Below are 23,106 nucleotides of genomic sequence, written 5' to 3'. Positions count from 1 at the left end.
CGATTCATTCATCCACCCCTTATTCCTTCTTCACAATCTGCACCACATCCTCATCCATCAGCACATGATCCAATCCCACGCGCTGCGGCTGGTGTTTCACCGACGACCCCCAGACCCACGCGTACTGGAACTGGTTCACAATGCTCTTATGCAGTCGGTTGCAGAAGTCTCGGACGGTGGGGGCCTCTGCGTGTAGAATAACGGGCTCTTCATAGTCGGGAATCTGTCCCTTCGGCTTTGTGTAGATCCGAATCATCTTGCAGTACTCCCAGATCCGCTCCAGAAGCTCGTCCAGGTTCCACTCGCGGCCAGCACACACGGGGACGCAGTGCTCCAACTAGAAATCAAGGGGGAAACGGGGAAACCACTTCAGCGAGAATGTCCAGCTCTTCGATGGAGATCTGGTCGATTTTGTTGAGGACGTACAGGCAGGGCATGTAGACGCGGTTTCCTTCGATTACATCGATCAGATCGTCCACCGTGGCGTCGCAACGAATGGTAATGTCCGCATTGTGGATCTTGTATTCGTGGAGGATGGAGGAGACGACGTCTGCATCCAACTCGCAGTCCTTCGACATGATTTGGAGGTTGACGCCACCCTTGTCCTTGATCTTGAAGTAGATGTTGGGAGGCTGCTTGTTCAAACGGATTCCAAAGCCCTCCAACTCCTTCTCGATGATGCGCTTGTGTGTGACGGGTTTCATTGCATCTAAAACGATGAGAATCATATTGCAGGTTCGCGCCGTTCCAATAATCTGTCGACCACGACCCTTTCCATCCTTGGCTCCTTCGATAATACCGGGGAGATCCAACAATTGAATTTTCGCACCCTTGTAGTGAATAACGCCAGGAATACAGGTAAGCGTTGTGAACTCATAGGCTGCGACTTCTGAAAAGGTGCCCGTCAGTTTGGTCAGCAGAGTGGATTTTCCTACGGACGGAAAGCCAATCAAGCCAACACGCGTATCTCCCGACTTTGTGACATCGAAACCCTCACCACCTCCCTTGGAAGACTTGGGAGTCAGGATTTCTCGCCTCAATTTCGCGAGCTTGGCCTTCAGCAATCCAATATGCTTTTCAGTGGCCTTATTCTTCTGCGTTCGGGCCATCTCCTCCTCAATCTCGGCAATCTGCTGGACAAGACTCATGGCAGACGGTGTTCCTCAAGAAAATGAAAACCAGCCACAAGGGAGTTTCATCGGTAAGGAAGTCGTATCAAACAAACAGCCTTTGCGCCACTTATTCAAAATGCATGAAAGGAAGTACACATTCATGTACAAAGGAAAACAGACATGTAAACTAGATCACTAACACAATGTTGAATCTAGGAATGCATCATCATTGCTTCACATCGGAGCTTGTAGATAAACTGTAAAAACAATATGGCTATCCATTAACCCAAAATTTAAATTTTACTTCCTTCATCCAGTGGTTGAGGTACATACAATGGGTTCACAGGAACCGTACTTTTAACAGGAATAGCGCAAACAGCACGAGGCTGGGGATAACTAACAGATTTGTGTTGCATGTGACTGATAGCACGAGAATTAGCCACCTTCGAATGAATCTTATAGTGGCGGCGCAAGTGATCGGATCGCGAGGCACAGTAATCACACAACTGACACTTGTATGGTCGCTCCTTCGTATGAGTGCGCTCATGGCGCTTTAAGTGGGCCGACCGATTCGTCTCGTATGTACATCCAGGGTAATTACAATGAAACATACAATCACTATCAGAAGACAGATCGTCTACTCATGATAATCGCCTCCACTAGCTTACCTCTATGCGATTTCCCACCAGTTTTTCTACTCTCCATACCGCTAAGAAAAAATAATGGGGAAACCTCAATTGTAGAAATCGTAGTAACAATAATAATAATCAACATGATTACTGAACAATTATTGAAATTTATTCTGTTGGGTTTTTATTTTTGTTACAGTACTTTTGTGCGCACGAATTGAGCGCTGCTGGCTTTGCAATGTAATTAGAGACATTGATACAGTTATGAAATTTACGTGTTTTTATGTCGTGTATTGATCCAACTTGGATAATCCATATTTAATTATGAACAGCGACAACAACCCTCCCTATTTTCAAAATGCTTCTCCGGTCAACCCCTCTCTTTCTCCTCATTGGGCGCCTCCCTCTGTACAGATCCCTGTTTACCCAGTCATACCGGACATTACACAGAAGCAAGCGATTCCCCCAACGCAGAAACAACTATACGGCTCCTACGACATTGTAAAAGTCGTTCTCCGGAATAAACCGACGACTGTCTTTTGTCCCTCCTGTAAACTTAATATTATGACAAATTTGAAGGGACGCCGTATTACTCTGTAACAATATCACTTCGTTATAACGATTTTAGATTGTACTATATACTGCTATTCGCCTTTTTCGTTCTTGCTATGATCTGGGTTTTAGATGAGTTTGAAGATGATAGCTTATATATTATTATGGGATTTGCAACGCTATGTATATTATCAGGAGTCATCGCCTATAACATCTATCTGGTCAGTTTTTACCATGCTTGTCCTCTTTGTGGACTTTCTATTGGAAAGTGCGGGGACATCGGGTATCGTCAGGTCCCAACCGAATTATCATCTTTTTGTGTTTGTTTCACATACATTTCGAGCTGAAAATTCAAAGTTGATTAGCCTTTTGATGGAATCCGAGAAACGTCCTGCTAACAACGTTGAGATAGAGAACGCTGAGAAAAGAGTTCATGTCAACTGTTTTGCGATATTGTGTGCGAATGATGCCTAGCTCCATCCAATTCGAATCAAAACACTGCTCTCAATGTCAAAACCGAAGAAGAGCAGCTTGTTGTTGATGCCAACTCCGTTGTGACTTTCCATCAAGGTATTTTCTTGCAAATGATAAGTTTATCATTTTAGTAACAGTGCAGAAGAATCCAGACGGTTCTTTAAAAATGGTCCAGCTTTGCCCAGATTTTCATCCTGGAATGTCACACCAGATCTTTAAGGATGAGAAAATCGTGGGCGTTAAGAACCCAGAGATAGACATTTACTTCAATCCACTTTCCTGCGACGTATTTCCAATCGAATCCATTGATTCTAGATGTGCGTGCTTGCCAAATGCGACTCCTCTGCCGAAGGTCTGCTTTCCTCACATTTGTTTGATGAATAGACAAAAAGAAACTGTCGCGCCGTGTTCGCAAGTGGACTCCTGAGAATACAAACATCAATCGTCTGAACTTCATGCCTCGGATTCTCCCCGTACGCTTTCCTCCCTTCTCTCCACTCTCCGTAGATCGAGGAATCGTCGAAACCCCTCGGAATCTGCCTCGAAACCTACACCTCGCATTCCACCGACTTTTCTCTCTATTTCGACACGCTCACCTCCCCCCGCTCCGTCCAATTCTTCAAAAACGTCCAGTCGCTCAGCTATTGGTTCATCGACGGCGCCAGCGAAATCGTGGTAACCGAGGATTCCCCGCACCGCTGGCTCGTGCTCTCTCTCTACGCCTCCATCGACCAGCGCCCCTGTCTGGCGGGGTTTTGCCTTCTCTACGTCTTCTCCAATCCCTTCCAATCGCCGCCGCATTCGCTTCGTCTCTGCCAGATTCTGATTCTCCCGCCCTTTCAAAAGCAGGGTCATTCCGGACGCATTCTCGGACTCATTTCGCGCACGCTTTTGCACACCCCGCTTTCTTGCCTCCTGCCCGAATCGTATCCCCGCGGAACCCCGTCGGTCCCGTCGGTCCCGTGGGAACGAAGCGAAAACTGCACGTTTTCGATGTTCACGATGGAGGATCCGTGCGAAGAGTGCACCTTTGTCCGCGACGTCTTCGACTGCCGCTTGCTGCGATCGCTCGACGCCATGCAGCCCTACTTGCAGCAGCAGCAGCAGCAGCAGCAGCAGCAGAAGGGGGAGGGAGAGGTGATGGCGCTGTCGCAGGAGACGATCGAACGGGTGAAAAAAGAGACGGGGCTGACGGAGGAACAGCTGCAGAAGTGCTACAACATTCTGCTGCATCGCATTTTCTCGGCGGAGACGTCGAAGGCGTATCGGGTTTATGTAGGAGGATTGTGGAAGAGGAAGTGATGGGAAGATTAAAAAGCAGATCGCTGCGGAGAGGCGAAATGAACTGGAATTGATTCGAGAGCGAGATGTGTTTAAACTGAGTTTGGAGACTTATTTTAATGAGAGGGAGGAGTACGCGGAGAATGTTTGTAAGGTGGTGTTTAAGTGCAATGTTTGTTTCACACAATAATGTATAAGTCGTATCAGAAGAAGCGAGCCAATTTAGATCAACGGTTTCAAATCATTTTCGTGTTTCTTCTGTTTGTAATCGCACTGGGAGTCATTTTCGGGACCTATACGTTCTACAAGAATACTTCTGGAAACAAAGAGTACAGTATCGGTAACCGGAATCGATATGTGAATATGATTCAAAATAAGATTTTTGGGAGCAAAGAAGAGAAGGAAGGTTTTATAAAAACGGATTTCGATTCCATTTTGGAGAAGTCCCATCGGGAAATCCAAAGGGATACCCAGACGATCATTGCGCACAAGAACCAGTTTGATGCTTCGTTTCTGGAATCCATTGCAGAACCCGAAACCATCGAGAGAGTTGATTCGATTAAAACCCCTATTTTTCTATTTACGACGATGGAGAATCCTGTACTCGTTTTCACCCATTCTCTTAGTCTAGACAGTCCCAACAAGCACCAAATTCCCCGATGTGACCATGCAAGCGATGGATGAAGTGCATCTGGAAGGAATGAATCGTCTCATCTTTTCGAAAGCCACCGTAGTCAAAAACCTAGTGAAGGGCAAGACCTCCGTCAAGCGCGAATCTGTTTTCCAGTGGGTTCCTCGGTTCCCTCTCATGCAGAACCAATCCCGATAAGTACGCCATCTTCAAAGCCGTGTTGGCTCGCCTGGTGACTCTCTCGGGAGACGATCTCCCCGACTCTCTCTTCGTCTATCTGGAGCTCGGTGCCTACGTTCATCCCTCGCTTCTTTCGAATTTTCTTCAGGTCGCGCGTTCGATTCCGCCCGGAGACACGATTTTTATTTACACTGCACGCACCGTTACCGTCACGTCGCTCAACAAGAAGGCTCCGTTTCTCGGAGTTACGCCCGATTTCATCCGCAAAGCGGAACATCAGATGGACATTTTAATCTTCCGCGCCGACTTCCTTCGCATTCTCCAGGAACAGCTCCCCGAAGGGATCATCGCCGCGAAGCTGCACGACATCATTCTCAATATCGCGTTTTCTCAGCATGTTCGCGTGATCGACCTTACTCCCGCGGGTATTTGCGCATTTTAGCATAGAATGCGTAGTCTTTGTGATCAAGAAGAAACTCGCGCTCACACCGCAGGAAAAGCCGCTCTTGGCTACCAACACGCGGATTATGAAGGAAAAAGAGTGGCCGTTCTATTCGATGAGCGATGTGGACTCCGGGGTTTTATTGCCGGTTTCGACGAAGCGAATGCGCGTCGAAGAGGAAAACGGCGTGGCCTGGGAAGGAAGCCTGAAAACAGTGGCGTTCCTGGCGCGGTCGACGCAGCTGTTTTGTTTGTTTTTGTTTGTTGGATGACGAAAAGTTCCGAATTGCGTTTATTTCGCAGAGAAGGGCTTCGATCCGTTCTTGTTCTATCTCTGCTCCGCTACCCGCGTCTATGCATCGCAAAAAACGTGCAAGTGAGAGTAGAGGGGTTGAATGATGGATAGAAGCGTGAAGGCGATCATGCCTTCAGCAGTCTGTATTTACACGCCTAGCGAGCATTTCCAGGTGTATTGGAAGTCAGTGGCCGAGTCGCCCACCGATTTGGTGGTGGTAAATACAACACGAAATGATTTGTTTGTTCCTGTGTTGGGGAAATTGATGGGGCGGCGAGGGAGAGCGCTCATTGTAACGGAGGACGAGCACTTCGTGCAGAAGTACCTGGGAAAGCAGTATGAAGTTGATCGATCGTAACGTTCCCCCCTTTACCTAATTTTCTAGAGTTCCTGGTTTTATCTTACTAAGTAGTTGATGATTTACAGCTTTATTCACTTTTTGTTGCTTGTCCACTTGTTTGTTCCATTACCGGGAGTTTCAAAGGAGTGGCGGAGTTTCATTTGAGTCCTCAAAACACAATTTATTTGGTATGCTGAAAACGATCTTTTTGATTGGCTGCATTCTTGCCATCTCTCAGGCGAGAGAGTACAAGAGATATTACGAAATCGACTGCAAGGGAAACGATATTAGCCACGCTTCATCACGCGACGTACGACAATCCGAGGCTTGCATTAACCAGTAGCCTGAAGAACTAAAGAAAATCTGCGATAACACGGAAGGATGCATTGGCTTTAACTCCAATGGATGGCTGAAGAGCAAGTGCCCTGGACAGGAAGTCATCGCGGGCCTGACCACCTATCTCATTGACAGCAGTACGCGTTCTAGCCATGGGATGAATTGCAGTTTTTGTTCCTTCGGGAGAGGAGCCCGATATGCTTCTCTGGCCGATGCCTGCTAGCTACAAGAGTGGCGATTCTGTGGTGGCCATCGATCCTCTGCACATTCGTTTCACCTCGAACTATCTGAGCGAGGAGCTGCGTCTGGCTACGGTTCGCTTCAAGGACACCATATTCCAACGTAAACTCGTGTCAACTCCCTCCACAGCGATCAATGAAGTGCACATCGAGCTGAAGGAGAAGGAGGTTCCTTTCGAGGTCCGCTTCCCTGTTTCTGGCCTAATCCGCAGATCTCCAAGGATGAGAGCTATTCTCTGTCGGTTCCGGAGGACGGCTCGGCCATCGAGATCGAGGCGAACAATCTTTATGGCGCCTACCACGCGCTGAACTCCCTCATGTTCCTGATCCAGTTCGACTACGAGCGCAACTGCTACGTGCTGAAGCACGCTCCGATCTTCATCGCGGACCGTCCCTTCCTGTCGTACCGCGGTTTACTGATCGATTCTTCGCGGCACTTCCTCCCGCTCCGCAGCATCAAGCGCATCATCGACGCCATGGCCTGGGTCAAGCTCAACGTCCTGCACTGGCACCTCGTCGACGACGAGGCCTTCCCCTTCTTCGTGCCCTCCGTCCCCACGCTCTGGCAGGGCGCCTTCTCCTCCGCCGAGCGCTACACCGCCTGGGACATCGAGGAGATCGTCGCCTACGCCAAGGCGCGCGGCGTGCATGTCGTCGCCGAGACCGACGTGCCCGGCCACGCCGCCTCCTGGTGTGTCGGAAGTAGGCGAGGTTCTCCGTTTCCACGTAGATCCGGAGCTGTGTCCGAGCGAAGATTGCCGCTCTCCGCTGGACCCGAGCCGCGAAACGACGTTCGAAACGCTGGACGCGCTGCTGAGCGACCTGCTGGGCAGCGGGAAGGGCGAGGGCTTCTTCCCCGCGGAAGTGTTCCACATGGGAGGCGACGAGGTGAACACGGAGTGCTGGACGAAGGTTCCGCGCGTGGCGGAGTGGATGGCGCAGCGCAATCTGACGGCGAACGGGGCGTACGGGTACTTCGTAAATCGCATGGACGCGCTGATCCGGAAGCGAGGACGCGAGACCATCGCGTGGGAGGAGGTGTTCGTGAACCATCGCGCGAGTATCGATCCCGCGATGATCATTCAGCTGTGGCTGGGCGACGGAGAGAGACTGAGAGAGATCGTCGATGCAGGCTTCCGCGTGATCGTGAGCAACTACAAGCATTGGTATCTCCCGCAGCTCTGGGAGACCTGGGATTATTATTACGGAAATGATTTGTACGGGACGGAGGAGAACGCGTGATGCGTAGCTTGAAGGACATTCCGAAGGAGAAGTGGGCGCAGATCTACGGAGGCGAGGTGTGCATGTGGGGAGAGACGGGTAGGAATGGGGGAGACGCGTCACACAGTCGATGCCAGTGATTTCGAAAACACCATCATGCCGCGGTCCATCGCTGCGGCGGAGCGAATGTGGACGCAGCCGGAGCTGCTGGATATCGAGAGAGCGAAGATCCGATTCCCCTATGCGCGATGTGAGTTTAATCGCAGAGGCGTGCAGGCGGCGCCCGCGTTCACGGAGGGAAGAGGTGTACCGATCGGTCCTGGAAGTTGCATGAGACAGTGCATTGTTTGTTTGAGCACTATTTCTTTTTTCATGGATTTTGAACGACTTGGATTATGCGACCAGCTGATTAGAGCGATCGAGATCGAACAGTGGGAGTGCGAATCACGGCGTGTTGTGAAGTGTAGACATCCGACGGACTGTCAAGAAGAGGCGATCCCGCTAATCCTCGGTGGAGGCGACGTCCTACTCGTAGCGCTATGGATTGTTTGATATGCAGGCCGCTCCCACGGGATCGGGAAAGACGGCAGTACTTCTTGCTGAATAAATTGAATTTAGGCGTTCTGCCTTCCGATGCTGCAGATTGTGTGGGAGATGCTTCAGAAGGACGCACCTTCTTGTTATGATGTTTTCTTCTTTCCATCTAGATGAGGAGGATCAAACCGTGTGCATGAACTATGGCGATAGTGATGCTGGCATTAGTATCGGGTACGTTTTGTAAATCACCCTCTTTTTCTCAGGAGTGATGGGTGCACCGTTGCAAACCAATCGAATATGTGGAAAGGGTGTCGTGCGAACGTCAGTGTTTCGGGGTCTGGTAAATTCTATTATGAGTGCGAAGTTTTGTCCTCGACTGGAATTTGTCGAGTGGGTTGGAGCACTTCGGGAGACTCGCTGAACCTGGGAACAAGCAAGACTGGTGGGAAAACGAAGGGAGAGTGAGGTGCAGGGTACGGATATGGTGGAACGGGGATGAAGTCCAATTCGAATAATTACGAAAAGTACGGGTCCACATTCTCTCTAGGCGATGTAATCGGGTATTGAAAGCGATTTCCGACTCACTTTCGAAGATGTCTCCTCGATCTCGATGCAGGCACGATTTCCTTCTATAAGAACGGAACTTCGCTGGGCGTTGCCTTCTCAAATGTGAAACCAGCTCTACACTACTACCCCACAATCTGTATCAAAAACTGCTCGGTGGTTGTACGATTTGCCGCGCAATCTTCGCTTCGCCCATTCCCCGCGGAAGCTTCGCCCATTCCTTCTCCCTCAGCTTCGCATGGCGGAAGATCAGCGAAACGAAATATAATGGCGCTCATCTTGGAGCCCACGCGCGAATTGGCTCAGCAAACGTACTTTAAATTTGAAAAACCGCGGTGATCGCTAGATACGAGTGTCTGAACCATTTCAAAGCGTTTATGACGCGGCCAACGGTGGAGGTGGGACTGCTCATCGGTGGTGAACAAGTGTCTGCTGCGAACCAAAAGCGTATCATCGAAAATTCCCACATCATCGTGGCTACGCCGAGTAAACCCTCTTTTACAAAAATTCCACAAAGACCGATTTTTGGCAAGCATAAAGAAACAAAGTGTGAAATTGTCAAATCTCTTGTTTTTCATTCTGGACGAAGCGGATAAGTAGGTTTTATTAATAAAAAAAATAAAATGTAACTGATCTAATCAATAGATTGGTTGACGATGCGAACAACAACGAGCTCCTTCAGATCTACAGTCGCATTCCTGCCCGTGGGAACGCCAACAACGAATATCGTCTCCAAGTGCGCTATCCATTCCCCATTTCCCTTCTAGACGTGTCTATTCTCCGCTACCCTCCACTCCGATTCAATCCGCCATTTGGCCGATGAAATCTGTCGCAATCCGATGTGGGTGGATCTGAAGGGTCGCGACTACGTTCCCGCCACCGTTCAGCAAGTCAATTTCTTCGTCGACGTCACCGACCCCGCGCAGAAGCAGCTCTACAATGTCCACAACCCGTCGTTCACCGACGGCGTGCATCGCGCGACGCCGCTCCCCAGCGTTCCGCTCAACGCGGAGGACAAAAGCGAAGCGGAGAAGCGCGCGAAGCTGCAGCTGCTGGTGGCGCTGATGAACAAATACAAGATGGAGCGCGTGATCGTGTTCTGCCGCACCAATCTGGACTGCAACAACCTCGAGGCCTATCTCAAATCGCTGGATCAGCGGTAGAAGCCGTCGATTGGGCGGCTGACGCGTAGGTCCAACGAATTCCCCGCGGTGGTTTTGGCGGGGCTGCGCGACGCGCGGGAGCGCGATCATGCGCTGCAGGTTCGTTCTGCTTCCTGAACTGTCGAGTGTAGGCGTTCAAAGAGGGCGAGGCGCGGATTTTGATCTGCACGGACGTGGCGGCGCGCGGAATCGACGTGAAAGAAATCCCGTTCGTGGTGAATATGACGCTGCCCGATAGCGTGGAATCCTATCTCCATCGCATTGGGAGAGTGGGTCGAGCCAACGCGATCGGGATTTGCTTCAATCTGGTGAATCGATTCCCGGAGAAGGTGTGGTACCACACGTGCAATCGGAAGCGAAGCAACATGATGAGCTGCCATAATACGAAGCTGACGAAGGACGGTGGGTGCTGTATCTGGATGGACGAGAAGGAAATGATGGACACGATCTGCAAGCGATTGGAGCAGGAAGTGCCCGTTCTGGATAATGCACTCAATCTGCCGCCTTCGATTGATCTCACAGCGTAGGAATGGGGAGACGAGTCGAGAATAGTGCGAAGGAGGGAAAGAACGACAAGCTGATCAAACAGGCGGTGAAGAATGCGCAGAGCATAGAGCACAACGTGGAGATCCTGGAGAATCTGGAGAAATCGATCCAGTCGTCGTATCTAGCCATGCGATCGATACAGTTATCGTGTGTTTGTTCAAAAACAGATCAGGACTCGTTTTGCGCTATTTCCTCTTTTACACACGTAATGTACTCGTCTTCTCGTGCCTCATCCACCTCTCCCGGTTCCAACTAAGAAGGTGAGAAGAAGAAGAAATATGTTACAGGCTCTTTACCGTAATGTTTCTGATAGCAAGCTTCCGAGATACCTATCCAACAAAAGATCGAGCAGGGTTGTACACTGGTGAATGCAATTCATGCTTTCGTATCGGCTATATTCTTTACAAGATGTCTGGGAGCAAATGTCAAACAGTTTATCGTATTGTTGGGACAACTACTGAAACAAACGATTCTGAAAGGCACACATCCTGTTCTGATAAGGGAGCGGTGACTCCTATCGAGCAAATGATGAAAGAAAGGAAAGTGAAAAAACGCCAAAACATGAAAAAAATAAATTTGCATTAGATTGCTGTGTAGAACACATGGATCAAGAGGATCACGGATCTCAAAGACAACTGCACAATTTCACAATTGCACAACTGCACAAAAGTGATCAATCAAAACCGAATTGTGGAAACGCGGAAACTAAGTCATATTAAGAAAGATTATCGTTTTCTCCCATGCAAACTGAGGTTGAAATGAAAAAGATCGATGCTGCAGAAGTGAAGGTGGAGAGTAATGTGGATAACTCCACTCTGAATGATAATGATTCTCCTACTTCCGACAAGGGAGTGGACGCTTCTAAAAAGGAGATCGAGACCACCCCCGAGACGAAGGAGGAAGACGGAACCTTAAATTCAACCCAAGTAGGGCTATTTGCGTGATATCATTCCCAGTTTGCAATCAACTTGATGAAGGGAATTGCGGGTACTGGATCCCTGGCAATTCCACTGGCGGTAAAGAGTGTATGTTGTTAGCATAAACCAATTGATCTCTAGGTGGGAATTCTTTTTGCCATTGTCTTGTTTGTTGTCGTTTCTCTGGCGTACGTTTACTCCTCCTACGAACTCATCACGGTAAACAATAATCTGGGCGCCAAGCGCAACATCGGAAGAGGTATTATCCACACAAACAACGATTACGCGCGCATGTGTTACATCGTATCTTTCTTCGCTCTCCTTTTAGCTGCAGGGTCTAGGCAAGCCCGGCTATTATCTCTTCAACTTCGCGTTGCTCATGACATTGTACGGCGCCTGCATCGGCACCATGGTGGTGATGACCGATTTCCTGGCGTCTCTGCCCATCATGACGTCCAACCCTACTGGCAAGCGCTATCTAATGCAATCACTGCTCACGGTGGTGGCGATCGTCCTGTGCATGCTGAAAGACCCGTCGCTGCTGGTGAGCATCTCCTCTCTGGGCCTGGTGGCGCTGGTGGTGAGCTACGTGCTGCTGTTCATCTACTGCTTCACGTCCAGCAAGCTGAGCTGGGAGACGTCCTATTTGTACCCGCTGTCGCTGCGCGATTTCCTCAACAATTTCGGCGTCTTTGCGTACTCCCTCGGCTTCACGCTCTATCTCTTCTCCCAGCTCGTGCGTCCCGCGGGGATCCTTCTCTCTAGAAACATCTGCGTCGCGCTTACCGCGGTTCTGCGGTGCAAACGATCGGCGTGTCGCTGCTGCTGATGGCGGTGATCTACGCGTTTATCGGGATCGTGCTGTTCCTGCTGCTGGATAAAACGGACAAGGGCGTGCAGGGCAACATCCTGGCGTCCATTCCCGAGACCCACATCTTCAACATCATCATCTCCATCTTGATGGTGATCACGTGCATCGGCGGCTATCCGCTGTACATGGGCCCGATCCACGAGGTGGTGGAGGGCAACTGGGGCGCGATGACGGCGAACAAGTACTTCATCACGAACAAGAACTACATTCTGTTCCGCACCGTGGAGATTCTGCTCATCTCCGTCGTGGCCGCCATCTTCCCGTTCTTCAGCGACCTGCTCGGATTCAATATCCTTTAAATCAATGAATCAATGAATGAATCAATGAATCAATGAATTTGGAGCCCTTCTTGTGGAAAGGGCGATTAGCGACTTAACGGCACTCGGCAATTTCTCGTCGGTTTTGGTGGCGATGGTGCTGCCTCCGATTCTGCACAACGTTCTGATGGGGAAAGTGCTCAAGAAGGGAGTCGTCATGGGCAATTGGATCTTTGCGGGTGTTTCCTCCATCGTGATGGTGGTGTGTACAGTTGTTTCTTTTATCTCTTTAATCGGAAAGCTGAAGCAGCAGTTTGCTTAGTTTGGTGTGTTTAGTGTGTTTGTTCCATACACACATTCCGTCAGATATGAATCTGTAGCTCGGATTTGGTGTATCATGCATAAGTATCAAATTATTATCGCATAAGAAGTGTCGAAGAATGGGAAAGACAATACACTCAACGGTGGAAACGGAGTTTGGTTCCACGATTTGTACTTACCATTCTTTCCTAAATGGCGACCGAAATTGAATTGAAAAAGGTGGAAACGGAAGAAAAGAAGCCCGAATTAGGGAGTAACAATATGCTTCAGAATGATGTGGACGCCGTGGAGGATATTAAAGTGCAAGCAACTCCAGTGGAGCCCACAGTCGTTCAAGAACCTGATGGAACGTTGACAGCCACCGCTGTAATGTGTGTCCCCCCACGTCAAATCTAGGTGGCAATCAACCTAATCAAAGGATCGATCGGTACAGGCACATTGGCCATGCCACTGGCCGTGAAGAGTGTATGTCTTTTTTTGGAATTGTGATCCGAAGGTCGGGCTTGTGCCAGCCATCTTGCTCTTTGCTATAGTTTCACTTGTATATATGTACACCGCAAATGAGCTCATCACGATCAATAACAGCCTTGGCGCCAAGCGAAATATTGGTCGTGGCATTATCCACACAAATAATGACTATGCACGTATGTGTTACATTGTATTTTTTCCCTCGCCTCCCTCATTCCCAGGGTTTGGGCAAGCCTGGCTACTATTTATTCAACTTCACGCTTCTCCTGATCTTCTACGGCGTCTGCATCGGCACCATGATCGTGATGACGGACTTCATGGAGTCGCTTCCCATCCTGTCCTCCTGGTCCAGCGCGAAGCGCTACATCATGCAAATCCTGCTCACCATCGTGGCCATCCTCCTCTGCCTCCTCAAAGACCCGGGCGTGCTGGTCCGGATCTCCTCGTTCGGTCTGCTGGCGCTGATCGTGAGCTTCGTGCTTCTCTTCATCTACTGCTTCGCCTGCGGCTCGTTCCGCTGGCAGCCGGCCTACCTGGCGCCGCTCTCCTTCAAGGCCTTTCTCAACAATTTCGGCGTCTTCGTCTACTCTCTCGGCATCACGCCGCTCCTCTTCACCCAGCTCGTCGGCTCCGTCCCTCGCGTCAAGCGTAGAGGCAGATGCAGCGCTCGCAGCGCGGGAAAGCCACCAAGACCGTCGCCATCTCCATCGCCGTCATCGCGGGGATCTACGTCGTCGTGGGGGTTACTCTGTTTCTCCTGTTGGATGGAACCGAGGGCGGCGTGCCGGGGAACGTGCTGCTGTCGCTGCCGTCGGGACATGTGTTCGGCATCATCATTTCGATTCTGATGACGGTGTCGTGCGTGGGGGGCTACCCGCTGTACATGGCGACGATTCATGAGATCGTGGAGGGAAATTGGGGCGAAATGACCAGCAATCGCGTGTTCATTACCAATCCCAAGTATGTCGTGTTTCGCATGGTGGAGCTGCTGCTGATTTCCACGGTGGCAGCTTTGTTTCCGTTTTTTAACGACGTGTTGAGCTTCAATATCCTTAGAGCGTGATGAAATGGGGGCTTTAACGACAGTCGGCAATTTCTCGTTCGTTCTGGTGGGAATGGTGATTCCTCCCATTCTACACAACGTTTTGATGCGCAGAGTCCTCCCTCCCGGAGTAATCGTCATGAACTGGGTTTTGGCAGGAATCTCGAGTGTTGTGATGGTCGTGTGTACGGTTGTGTCTTTTTCTACGATGATCGGCAATTTTAAGAATTTTTGTGTTTGTTTGACTCCCACTGCAGAATTGACAAGAACCGCGGAAGGTCCGATTCGACGGTTTCCACCTTATCATATTTTGCGATTCATTTAATTCGGACCTTTTCTAATCAAATGGACGTGCCACAGATCGAGCTTAAGGAAATACAGACCGGCAATACCGAAATCAAGAAAACCAATGCAGAGCTCATGTCGCCCACTGTGGTGGCCAACAAGGAAAGTCCCCAGGAGAACAAGGAGACGCCAACGCCCTCGCCGCAGATGGAAAAAGCGGACACTGGAACTTTGACGGGCAAACAGGTAGTTTACTCCATGAATTTTGCGAGTTAGTAGTTGGCCATTAATCTGATGAAGTGTATTGCGGGTACCGGTTCTCTTACAATTCCTTACGGAATGTGGAATGTGCTTTCATGCTTGGGCTGTGATTTTCTAGGAGGGAATTATTTTGGGAGTCATTTTATTCATTATCGTCGCCATTTTGTACGTCATTTCCGGTTACCATTTAGTAACTGTGTACTACCGATCGCAGGGAGTGAGAACCGTATCGCTGTTTCTTTTTCCGTTTCACAGGATAGGATGCAATCAAGACAAACAACGATTACGCCCGTCTGTGCTATATCGTGCATGCAAATCCGCCCATTTTACTTCTAGACGATGGGCCAACCTGGATACTGGATTTTCAACATCGCAAACGTGATCACTTTATTCGGCATGGCGATGGGCACGATGGTTCGTCTCTTCCTTTCAATCTCTCACTTCCAGATCGTAATGACCGATTTCCTGGACAGCCTGCCGATCCCTACCTCCCACCCCACTCTGAAGCGAGCGATTCTCCAATTCATAATCACGGTTATCTGCCTCATTCTCTGCATCCTCAAAGACCCCAGGTACCCCTTTTTCCCCTTTTCTCTCACCCAGTCTCCTCGTGGGCGTTTCCTCGTTCGGTCTGATCGCGCTGGTGGTGAGTTTGTTGATCCTTTTCTTCTACGGCGTCGCCGCCTACGGCTTCAAGTTCGAGTCTTCCTTCTGGTTCCCTCAGCGCGGTCACGTGCTCAGCAATCTCGGCGTCTTCATCAACTCGCTCGCCTTCTCTCTCATGTGTCTCTCCCAAGTGGTAGCGATTCCCGCGGGGATGCATGGTAGAAACACCTGAAACGGTCGTACCGGACGACGATCACGCGCACGATCTCGATCTCGGTGTTTTCGATGGCGTTCATCTACATGGCGATCGGCGTGATCTTCCTGATGATCTACAAGACGGAGGACGGCATTGCCGACAACATTCTGCGGGCAATCCCCAACGATTCGGTGTGGAACATGATCATCTCGGTGCTGATGGTGGTCACGTGCATGGGCTCGTTCCCGCTCTATCTCGGACCCATCCACGAGCTCTTCGATGGTCGCTGCGGCGCCGTGAAGACCGGGAAGTACTTCATCACCACGCCTGTGTACGTGTGGCTGCGCGTGGTGGAGGTCGGCGCGATCTCCGTGCTGGCGTTCCTCTTCGACAACTTCCGCGCCGTGCTCAATTTTAATATCCTTGATGCTGGATGAGGGGACTTAACCGCACTCGGAAGTTCCACGGCGATTCTCGTGTGTAATATCCTGCCCGCGCTGATTCATTTGCTGTTCTTGAAGAAGAACTTGAACGCGATGTGGATCGCCATTGACTGGGTGATCATCGTGGTGATGGCGGTGATGATGGTGATCTGCACGAGCATTTCCTTTAAGGAGCTGGTCGATACGTTGTAACTGTTGTGTTTAGTTCATTGTTTGTTTACAGAGGGAATTCTAACATACTCCGAAGGATTTGCGTTTGTTGCTGAGTTGGGTTTGAATCGTAGCTACTCAGTTCTCTTTGGAAACGGCCTATTCGCTACTCACATTCTTTTTCACGACATTTTTCGATGTTTCAAGCTACCATGGATTCTCTGGATCTAAATAGGGTCTGTAGAAAAGACATATCCCTCACTCTCTCCGAAAAGGAGTCAACGCTGTTCAAAATTCTGCTCGAAGCAAATAGCGATCTCCAGCTACACTCAACACTCCGTGTTGCAGGTGGATGGGTTCGAGATAAGGAACATTTTCAGTTAGTGGTTTCATTTGTAGCTTCTTGGCCTTCAAAGCCATGATATCGATATTGCGATTGACAACATGACGGGTTTTGAGTTTGTCGAGAAACTCGTTCAGTGGTTAGTCGCTCGCGTATCCTTGTTGTCTCCTCTGTGATATTCTAGGGCTATATGACATCAAATGTAGGCAGGATTCGTGCAAATCCAGAAAAAGTGAGAGTTGGCTTCATGCTATCATTATGTAGTCAAAGCATTTGGAAACGGCTACTGCTCGCATTATCGACACCGACATTGACTTTGTAAACCTCCGCAAGGAGGAATATGACGACTCCAGCCGCATTCCCTCCATTTCGATCGGAACTCCTCTGGAAGATGCGTACCGTCGCGATCTGACCATCAATAGCCTCTTTTACAACATGAACACGGGAACGGTCGAGGATTTCACGATGCGAGGCATTTCGGATCTGCATGATCGTCTTGTCCGAACTCCGCTTCCTGCCATTGAAACCTTCCGAGAAGATCCTCTGCGTCTCCTTCGAGCCGTCCGCTTTGCTACGCGCTTCGATTGCTCGATAGACCCCAGCATCTTTGAAGCGGCTCGAATTCCAGAAATCGAGCATTTTTTGTCGATCAAAGTGTCGAGAGAGCGAATTGGAATCGAGTTTCTGAAAATGGCGCAATTCCGCCATTTCGATCGTGCTCTGCACGAGCTTTCGAATATGGCGATTTTGAATAGTTTGTTCCATATTGAAGGCGATCTGACGTTCTACATGAAGAATCAGAAGCTCCGCTCGATGGAGGAGTTTGGGAGACAGTTGTTCCTGTGCTGGGTTCCCGAAGTGGGAAAGCGAAGAAAACGTGAAATGTAGACGGCGGTGGAGAGTCTGGCGACGCTGGACGCGAAGTTTATGAACTGTTTCTTCACCTCGAAGAAGCTTTCCATCGACGATTTCCGCATTCAGGAAGCCAGCGAAGCCAGCGAAGCTAACGAAGCTAACGAAGCTAACGAAGTCAATCAAATCAGTGAAGCCAATCAACCCAATCAAGTCAGTGGAGCCAATCAAATCAGCCAGGCCAATCAGGTCAATCAATCCAGCGAAGCCAATGAATCCAGCGCGCAGCCCGAGCCCTCCAAGCCCGCTCCGTCCTCGCCGAGCTTCGAGCCGCATCGCTACGCGTCGTTCATCCAGTCGCGCATCAGCGCGGGCGTGCGAATGGTCGACGCCAGCGAGGCGCTGCTTCGCCAGCCCGCCGTTCAGCAGCTCTGGACGCGCTTCTGCCTGCGCGAACTCGTCTCTCCCATCGAAGACGTACTTCCCGATTGTGTTTCTGTGTTACACGCAGGGGTGGGAGGCGGCGCTGCGCTTGGCGTGTCTGCTCCACGCGTTCTCGAACGTGTTTCTATGCGGACAAACCGAAGTCACGCAGAAAAAACGAATCTCGCTGCAACCCGCGGTTCTTTCGCCGCTCATCAAGCACTTCATTCGCGAGTCGTTGAAGCTGCGCAACTGCATGATCAACGATGTGTGCTGGATTGACCACCGTTTCCACGAATTGGTTTCCACGTTTGAGAAGTGCGAGAATCCGGAGTTTGTGCCGGAAGATTGGGAGATCGTGGAGTTGGGGAGCTTGCTATTGGCGAGCAAGCAGCTGTGGCCTTTGATGCTGCATATGGTGGCGACGGAGAAGATTCTGAAGGGAGAAGAACGTGATCGGGTGATGCAGTGCTATACGCGGTTTTTGGAGATCGCGAAGGAGAGAGAACTTATGGAGATGTGGAATATTCCGTCGATTCTGAATGTAGAGCGAGGAGGAGAGTGATGATTGTAGGGAAATGACTTGTCGTCGATGGGAGTGAAGAGAGGGCCTGACATGAAGGGATATATGGAAGACATTCGGAAGTGGATGATTCTGAATCCGCATGGCACCAAGGAGCAGTGCATTGAGTATCTCAATCAGAGACGTTCGTAGTTCAACTCTATTCTATTTTATTTATCTTGTACTAACTTGTTTGTACAACAAAAAAACCACCCTATAATCATATCTAATAACAAAAACAATGTATTCACGAAGATGAGCGGAACTAGAGAAATAGTCCTTTCCACAACAACTCCTTACCTCGCAACCACCGAACTGCCTGCAAAAGGCCTATACACTGGTTTTTGATTCCGCTTGCACCATAGTTCGTATCAACGACGTCCCATCCATCTACATGTCAACCGAATTTTAAAAACTCACATTTACGCAAAAATCGCTTTTCATGAAGAATGGCCAACGCGTTTATGAACAATAGAATGGATTTAAACATATTCCATAGGGACAACATCTGACTTTATTTAAAACAACAATAGAAAAGCAGTTTTTGCCAAAAAGGTTTATTCTCACTTGATGAATCGAAATTCTCGGCTGTGTAGTGTGTATGGTTTGCTCATCGCAGAGTGCATTACTCCTAGATGTCACGAATCCGAAGCCAAGTATGTTTGTCCAGAATGTAAAATAGCCTACTGTTCTACGAAATGCTTTAACGTAGATTCAAAGTTGCGGTGACAAGGTAGAATCACAATCCGAAGTGCACAGAGCGCTTTTACTCAAAACTGGTTCTCGATGAGATTTCTCTGCGGCAAAAGGAAGATAAAGAAAAAGATGCGAAGAAAATGGCAGAGATCCTACAACGAGTGGGAGAAGAAGTCGTCGAGCCTTTAATGATTGATTCTGTTGTCAACGAGGAAGAAGAAGCTCAGCTTGAGGATCTTGCACGCCAAATTGAAGAAGGAAAGGATATCAGTGTCAATGCTCTTCCTCCTACTTACCATGACGCATTCTTGCGTGATGTTGCGAATGGAGACATCACTTCGATCATTCCTCCGTGGACACCATGGTGGCTAATGCCCGAATCCGAACACACACAATTAGCATCTCCGCTTGTCACGGATTTGGATGCAAAATCACAATCTTCCACGACAATTCCATGCATTAAACGATTTTTATCCACAAAAGCATTCCAAGACGTGCGATTACCCGTACATGTGTCTCCCTGTGTGTCTTATAACGCATTGGAAGTCGCCTATTTGTACTGCTTCTTTATGCGATTTTACAATGGCGATGAGGAGAGTCGTGAGGATATCGTCGCGTCTATTGCGAAGCACAGCTCAGTTCTATCGAAAAACGCGGTTTTTAGCTCTGCAGACGAAGTGATTGCGAGTCTGATGAGCGACTCGCGATTACAGCAACTGGTTGAACAGGAGTCGAAAGTTGGAAATTTGGAATCAGAAAAAGAAGAACGATTTTGTATGATGGTGTTTTTTGATGTGCTGACGCTTCTGGAAACACCGCATTATTTGATTGACGCGTTGGCGGATATAACGTTAATGATTCGTGCTGTATGGCCGAAGGATATCGGTAAGGAACGGAAATGTGCATTTTTCACCACATACTTTCGGAAAATGGACACAGAAACATTTTGGCTGCTTCGAAAGGAGGTAAAGTAGAATCGAAAGCGTAACATGTAGGTGGAAGCAAGTTTGGAAGTGTTTACAAAGAAAACGGGAAAACGAGCAATTCAATGGGTAGAAGAGCTGTAACTTTATTACTATAATCCGTACCCTCCTGTTTGGTTGTAAAAACATTTAATACCCATCCATATTAAACAGAAGCTCACAAGGGCTGCACTACAAATAGCCCCAGAATGAAGCTAAAACAGGTGCCACTGTAGTATAGTTGGTTAGTACATCACGTTGTGGCCGTGATAACCCGTGTTCGAATCACGGCAGGGGCATTCAATTTTTATGCTCGCGATCCTTTTTCTTTTCTGTCTCACCGCAGGATTGCAAACGTTTGCTGTATCACAGATCTCCAACTTTGACCAGTTTGTGAGATCCTATGGCAAGCGATACAAGGACGACGAATATGCGTTGCTGCTTTGTGTTTGTGTTGATCGCTAGAAGCCGAAGACAGAATTTCGTAGAGAATGCAAGGAAAAAGGAGGCAGCGGAGCGATTAACAGGAATCGATCTGCAGTACTCGTTTTATTCCGATTTTTCGGAACTTCGCTTCCGCAAATACCTCATGATGAACAATCGTTATCCGACTCCTGATCCTAGTGAGTTTCCTGAGAAGCCACCGCAAATACAAGAGATTCCTGAAAGTGCGGACTGGCGAAGCTTTTTCGCTCCCATTGTGGATATCGATCCGTCTATTAAGTGTGCAAGTAGCTGGGCAGTGGCGGTAACATCACTTTTGTACATGAAACACAAAGAACAGGACCCCTTATGGGATGTACATTTTTACACTCTCTCCTTGTGACACACAGCAACCCTTCAGTGTGCAGCAACTTCTCGACTGTGTCGTGGATCGACACGCACTCTCTCCGGACACTTGCGATGGTGCATCATTAGAGAGCGCTCTGCGCTACGTCTACGAAAAAGGCCTTTGTCTCGAAAAGGAATACCGTCCCTACAGCGGAACGCGCGAGAAGTGTCCGCGCACCGCTTGCAACCGCGTATTTTTTCTCTATTTCTTCGTCCATATGGAATAGTATTTCCTCAGGAATTATCGACGCGTGTTTCCCGCGCTTTCCGCCCTTTTAACCGCGGTTCACGACCAGCCCGTCCTCGCCACCGTGGGGGTCAATCCCGCGGTTCTCCAGTTCTACGTTTCCGAGTCCAAAAATCGCCCCAATTTTCTACGCGGGGCGTTTCATCGGTATTTTATCGCGGGAATCGTGTCTTCGTACAATTTGGCGGGAAGTGACCGTTTCGTCACGCTGACGATTCCCTCCTTCCACCCGCTTTCCCGCCATCTCCACTTCTTCGTTCCCGCCAACTGCCTCTCCGCCCATTCCCGCGGTTCTTCGCCCGTCTGCGAGGGGGACGCGAATTCCCTCGCTTTCTACGCGTACACCGCGGAAATCGAGCCGGTCCCGCGGTTCGAGCATCTCTTCGAGTGTGAGTCCCGCGGGGAATTGGTCAGTAGACTCGATCTTCGACGAAGCCTCGCTTTTGGCGGCAACGGAGCGAAGCCACTGGATTCTGCCGTGGAGTTTGGCGCTCTACGAAGAAATCGCGGTTCGCGGTGGGGAAACGGGGAAACTCCCATGTAGGATTCCACCGGGACGAGCTCACCGCGGTTTTGAGGCAGAGCGCGGAGGCGCTGCGAAACCGCGCCGAATTCCCGTGGAACTCCGAACCGAATCCATGGAGGGAGGAGTTTCAGAGCTGCAGAATCGCGGGGATCTCGCTGATCGGACTGTTCCCGATCGACTGTCCGTATTCCGCGGAGCCGATTCCCGCGGGGGAGGAAGAACCGCGGTTCATTCCCTCGGCGGGCGTGTGCCAACTGAACGGAACCGCGGTTAATTGGGTGCTGGAATTGCTCGAGGATTGCGGGGATTTGGAGTTTTTGGCGCTGAAGGATCAGGGGCTGGAATCGCGGGAAATCCGCGAAATTCTCCGGTTTTTCCTCACCCGCATCCAGAAATTCCCGCGGTTAAAACTCATCCAGCTGGGAGGGAGTTTCATCGGGAGGGAGGAATCGGAAAATATCCGCGGGACCATCGCGGAGCTGGCGGCGATGGGCGTTTCGGTGGGCGGAATCGCGCCGTTTGAGAGTGGGAGTTTCGTGGGGGTTTCAGGTAGATGAAACGCCCGATCGGGCATTCTTCTCGGAGCTGATGAATCAGCCGTACCAGTCGCTCATCGTGTACACCCGTATTTTTGGAATTGTGGAATGACCGAAATAGAGCCGATTTCGGATGAAACGATGGAAAAGATCGTAGCCATCTCCCCCTTCCGGTTCGCAGCCAAAATCACGCTGCAAAACGCATGTTGGCATTAAAATGACACAGAATTCATCGTAGGCACCGAGAGTCCGCGGGAATGTGCCTACTTCTCGATGGATCTGGCTCTGCTGTTCGATCGCTATCCGCATTATTTTCTCCGCACTCTGGATTTAACAAGCTTGATTTTCGTGGGGAGAATGAAGAGTAGATAACCAGATTACGACGATGGAGGCTTTTCGATTGTTAGTTGCGCTGAAAAACTATCCACGCCTGTCCTCAATCATTCTGGATAGTATTCGAAAAGGGAGGGAAATGTTGATTAGACAACTTGATCGATGATACCTTCTATCCGTCCTTCAAAGTGTTTATTCAAGATAGCACGATTTTCTCGTCTCTTCGGAGGATTAGCTTTCTGAGTATGTCATGATGCTCTTGCGTTGATTTGTGCAGATAATTTGTTTTCGAGTGAAGTCTGTCAAAGCTTGAAGGAAATCTTTTTCACCTCGTACGACCGCAGCACTACGGTGTTTTGTTGATGGGTTCAACTGTTTGTTATCACATTGCAGAGTGGATAGAGAGGATGTCAAATAGGAATACTTTTTGTGAATTG

General features: G+C 49.5%; 11 protein-coding genes; 8 read left to right on the top strand and 3 right to left on the bottom strand.

Moving 5' to 3' along the window:
- Positions 1–19: 19 nt before the first annotated feature.
- On the bottom strand, positions 20–1,148 carry GSBLH_T00000151001 (uncharacterized protein; the record flags this gene model as incomplete). Its single annotated transcript, XM_013038315.1, has 2 exons — positions 20–337; positions 369–1,148. 2 exons carry the CDS (start codon positions 1,146–1,148, stop codon positions 20–22), a joined length of 1,098 nt encoding a protein of 365 aa, XP_012893769.1.
- An 81-nt stretch (positions 1,149–1,229) lies between these two features.
- On the bottom strand, positions 1,230–1,817 carry GSBLH_T00000150001 (uncharacterized protein; the record flags this gene model as incomplete). XM_013038314.1 has 3 exons in its annotated part: positions 1,230–1,386; positions 1,417–1,749; positions 1,781–1,817. 3 exons carry the CDS (start codon positions 1,815–1,817, stop codon positions 1,325–1,327), a joined length of 432 nt encoding a protein of 143 aa, XP_012893768.1. The 3' UTR covers positions 1,230–1,324.
- Positions 1,818–2,425: 608 nt separating this feature from the next.
- On the top strand, positions 2,426–6,819 carry GSBLH_T00000149001 (uncharacterized protein; the record flags this gene model as incomplete). The annotated part of the gene is made up of 7 exons (XM_013038313.1): positions 2,426–2,735; positions 2,768–2,863; positions 2,899–3,053; positions 3,083–3,119; positions 3,152–3,240; positions 3,275–3,617; positions 6,440–6,819. The coding sequence occupies 7 exons, from the start codon at positions 2,426–2,428 to the stop codon at positions 6,817–6,819; spliced, it is 1,410 nt and encodes a 469-aa protein (XP_012893767.1).
- An 8-nt stretch (positions 6,820–6,827) lies between these two features.
- Positions 6,828–10,687, top strand: GSBLH_T00000148001 (uncharacterized protein; the record flags this gene model as incomplete). XM_013038312.1 has 18 exons in its annotated part: positions 6,828–7,212; positions 7,241–7,727; positions 7,794–8,168; positions 8,199–8,262; positions 8,291–8,320; positions 8,350–8,418; positions 8,444–8,499; positions 8,532–8,710; positions 8,741–8,828; positions 8,862–9,143; positions 9,179–9,318; positions 9,350–9,428; positions 9,478–9,568; positions 9,600–9,991; positions 10,025–10,094; positions 10,127–10,518; positions 10,548–10,571; positions 10,603–10,687. 18 exons carry the CDS (start codon positions 6,828–6,830, stop codon positions 10,607–10,609), a joined length of 3,210 nt encoding a protein of 1,069 aa, XP_012893766.1. The 3' UTR covers positions 10,610–10,687.
- Positions 10,688–10,709: 22 nt separating this feature from the next.
- Positions 10,710–11,198, bottom strand: GSBLH_T00000147001 (uncharacterized protein; the record flags this gene model as incomplete). XM_013038311.1 has 4 exons in its annotated part: positions 11,027–11,198; positions 10,902–10,995; positions 10,827–10,870; positions 10,710–10,793 (listed from the first exon to the last, which is right to left on the bottom strand). Exons 1-4 carry the CDS (start codon positions 11,102–11,104, stop codon positions 10,710–10,712), a joined length of 300 nt encoding a protein of 99 aa, XP_012893765.1. The 5' UTR covers positions 11,105–11,198.
- Positions 11,199–11,656: 458 nt separating this feature from the next.
- On the top strand, positions 11,657–14,223 carry GSBLH_T00000146001 (uncharacterized protein; the record flags this gene model as incomplete). XM_013038310.1 has 5 exons in its annotated part: positions 11,657–11,761; positions 11,793–13,273; positions 13,304–13,372; positions 13,404–13,565; positions 13,597–14,223. Exons 2-5 carry the CDS (start codon positions 13,100–13,102, stop codon positions 14,221–14,223), a joined length of 1,032 nt encoding a protein of 343 aa, XP_012893764.1. The 5' UTR covers positions 11,657–11,761; positions 11,793–13,099.
- A 513-nt stretch (positions 14,224–14,736) lies between these two features.
- GSBLH_T00000145001 (uncharacterized protein) lies at positions 14,737–16,414 on the top strand. XM_013038309.1 has 3 exons: positions 14,737–14,948; positions 14,982–15,189; positions 15,224–16,414. The coding sequence occupies exons 1-3, from the start codon at positions 14,763–14,765 to the stop codon at positions 15,343–15,345; spliced, it is 516 nt and encodes a 171-aa protein (XP_012893763.1). The 5' UTR covers positions 14,737–14,762; the 3' UTR covers positions 15,346–16,414.
- Positions 16,415–17,136: 722 nt separating this feature from the next.
- Positions 17,137–17,589, top strand: GSBLH_T00000144001 (uncharacterized protein; the record flags this gene model as incomplete). The annotated part of the gene is made up of 1 exon (XM_013038308.1): positions 17,137–17,589. The coding sequence occupies one exon, from the start codon at positions 17,137–17,139 to the stop codon at positions 17,587–17,589; it is 453 nt and encodes a 150-aa protein (XP_012893762.1).
- Positions 17,590–17,934: 345 nt separating this feature from the next.
- Positions 17,935–18,691, top strand: GSBLH_T00006949001 (uncharacterized protein; the record flags this gene model as incomplete). The annotated part of the gene is made up of 3 exons (XM_013038307.1): positions 17,935–18,030; positions 18,065–18,520; positions 18,551–18,691. The coding sequence occupies 3 exons, from the start codon at positions 17,935–17,937 to the stop codon at positions 18,689–18,691; spliced, it is 693 nt and encodes a 230-aa protein (XP_012893761.1).
- Positions 18,692–19,108: 417 nt separating this feature from the next.
- GSBLH_T00006029001 (uncharacterized protein) lies at positions 19,109–20,301 on the top strand (the record flags this gene model as incomplete). The annotated part of the gene is made up of 5 exons (XM_013038306.1): positions 19,109–19,130; positions 19,174–19,194; positions 19,221–19,246; positions 19,276–20,199; positions 20,230–20,301. 5 exons carry the CDS (start codon positions 19,109–19,111, stop codon positions 20,299–20,301), a joined length of 1,065 nt encoding a protein of 354 aa, XP_012893760.1.
- Positions 20,302–20,505: 204 nt separating this feature from the next.
- GSBLH_T00006028001 (uncharacterized protein) lies at positions 20,506–22,708 on the top strand (the record flags this gene model as incomplete). Its single annotated transcript, XM_013038305.1, has 8 exons — positions 20,506–20,585; positions 20,662–20,995; positions 21,030–21,218; positions 21,255–21,783; positions 21,819–22,325; positions 22,354–22,425; positions 22,494–22,541; positions 22,575–22,708. 8 exons carry the CDS (start codon positions 20,506–20,508, stop codon positions 22,706–22,708), a joined length of 1,893 nt encoding a protein of 630 aa, XP_012893759.1.
- Positions 22,709–23,106: the final 398 nt, after the last annotated feature.

This window comes from Blastocystis hominis (assembly GCF_000151665.1).
Source record: "Blastocystis hominis, Singapore isolate B (sub-type 7) whole genome shotgun sequence assembly, scaffold_0".
NCBI classification, from domain to species: domain Eukaryota; class Bigyra; order Opalinata; family Blastocystidae; genus Blastocystis; species Blastocystis hominis.
The sequence above is the reverse complement of the archived record's forward strand: the minus strand, read 5'-3'. Positions and strand labels throughout refer to the sequence as shown.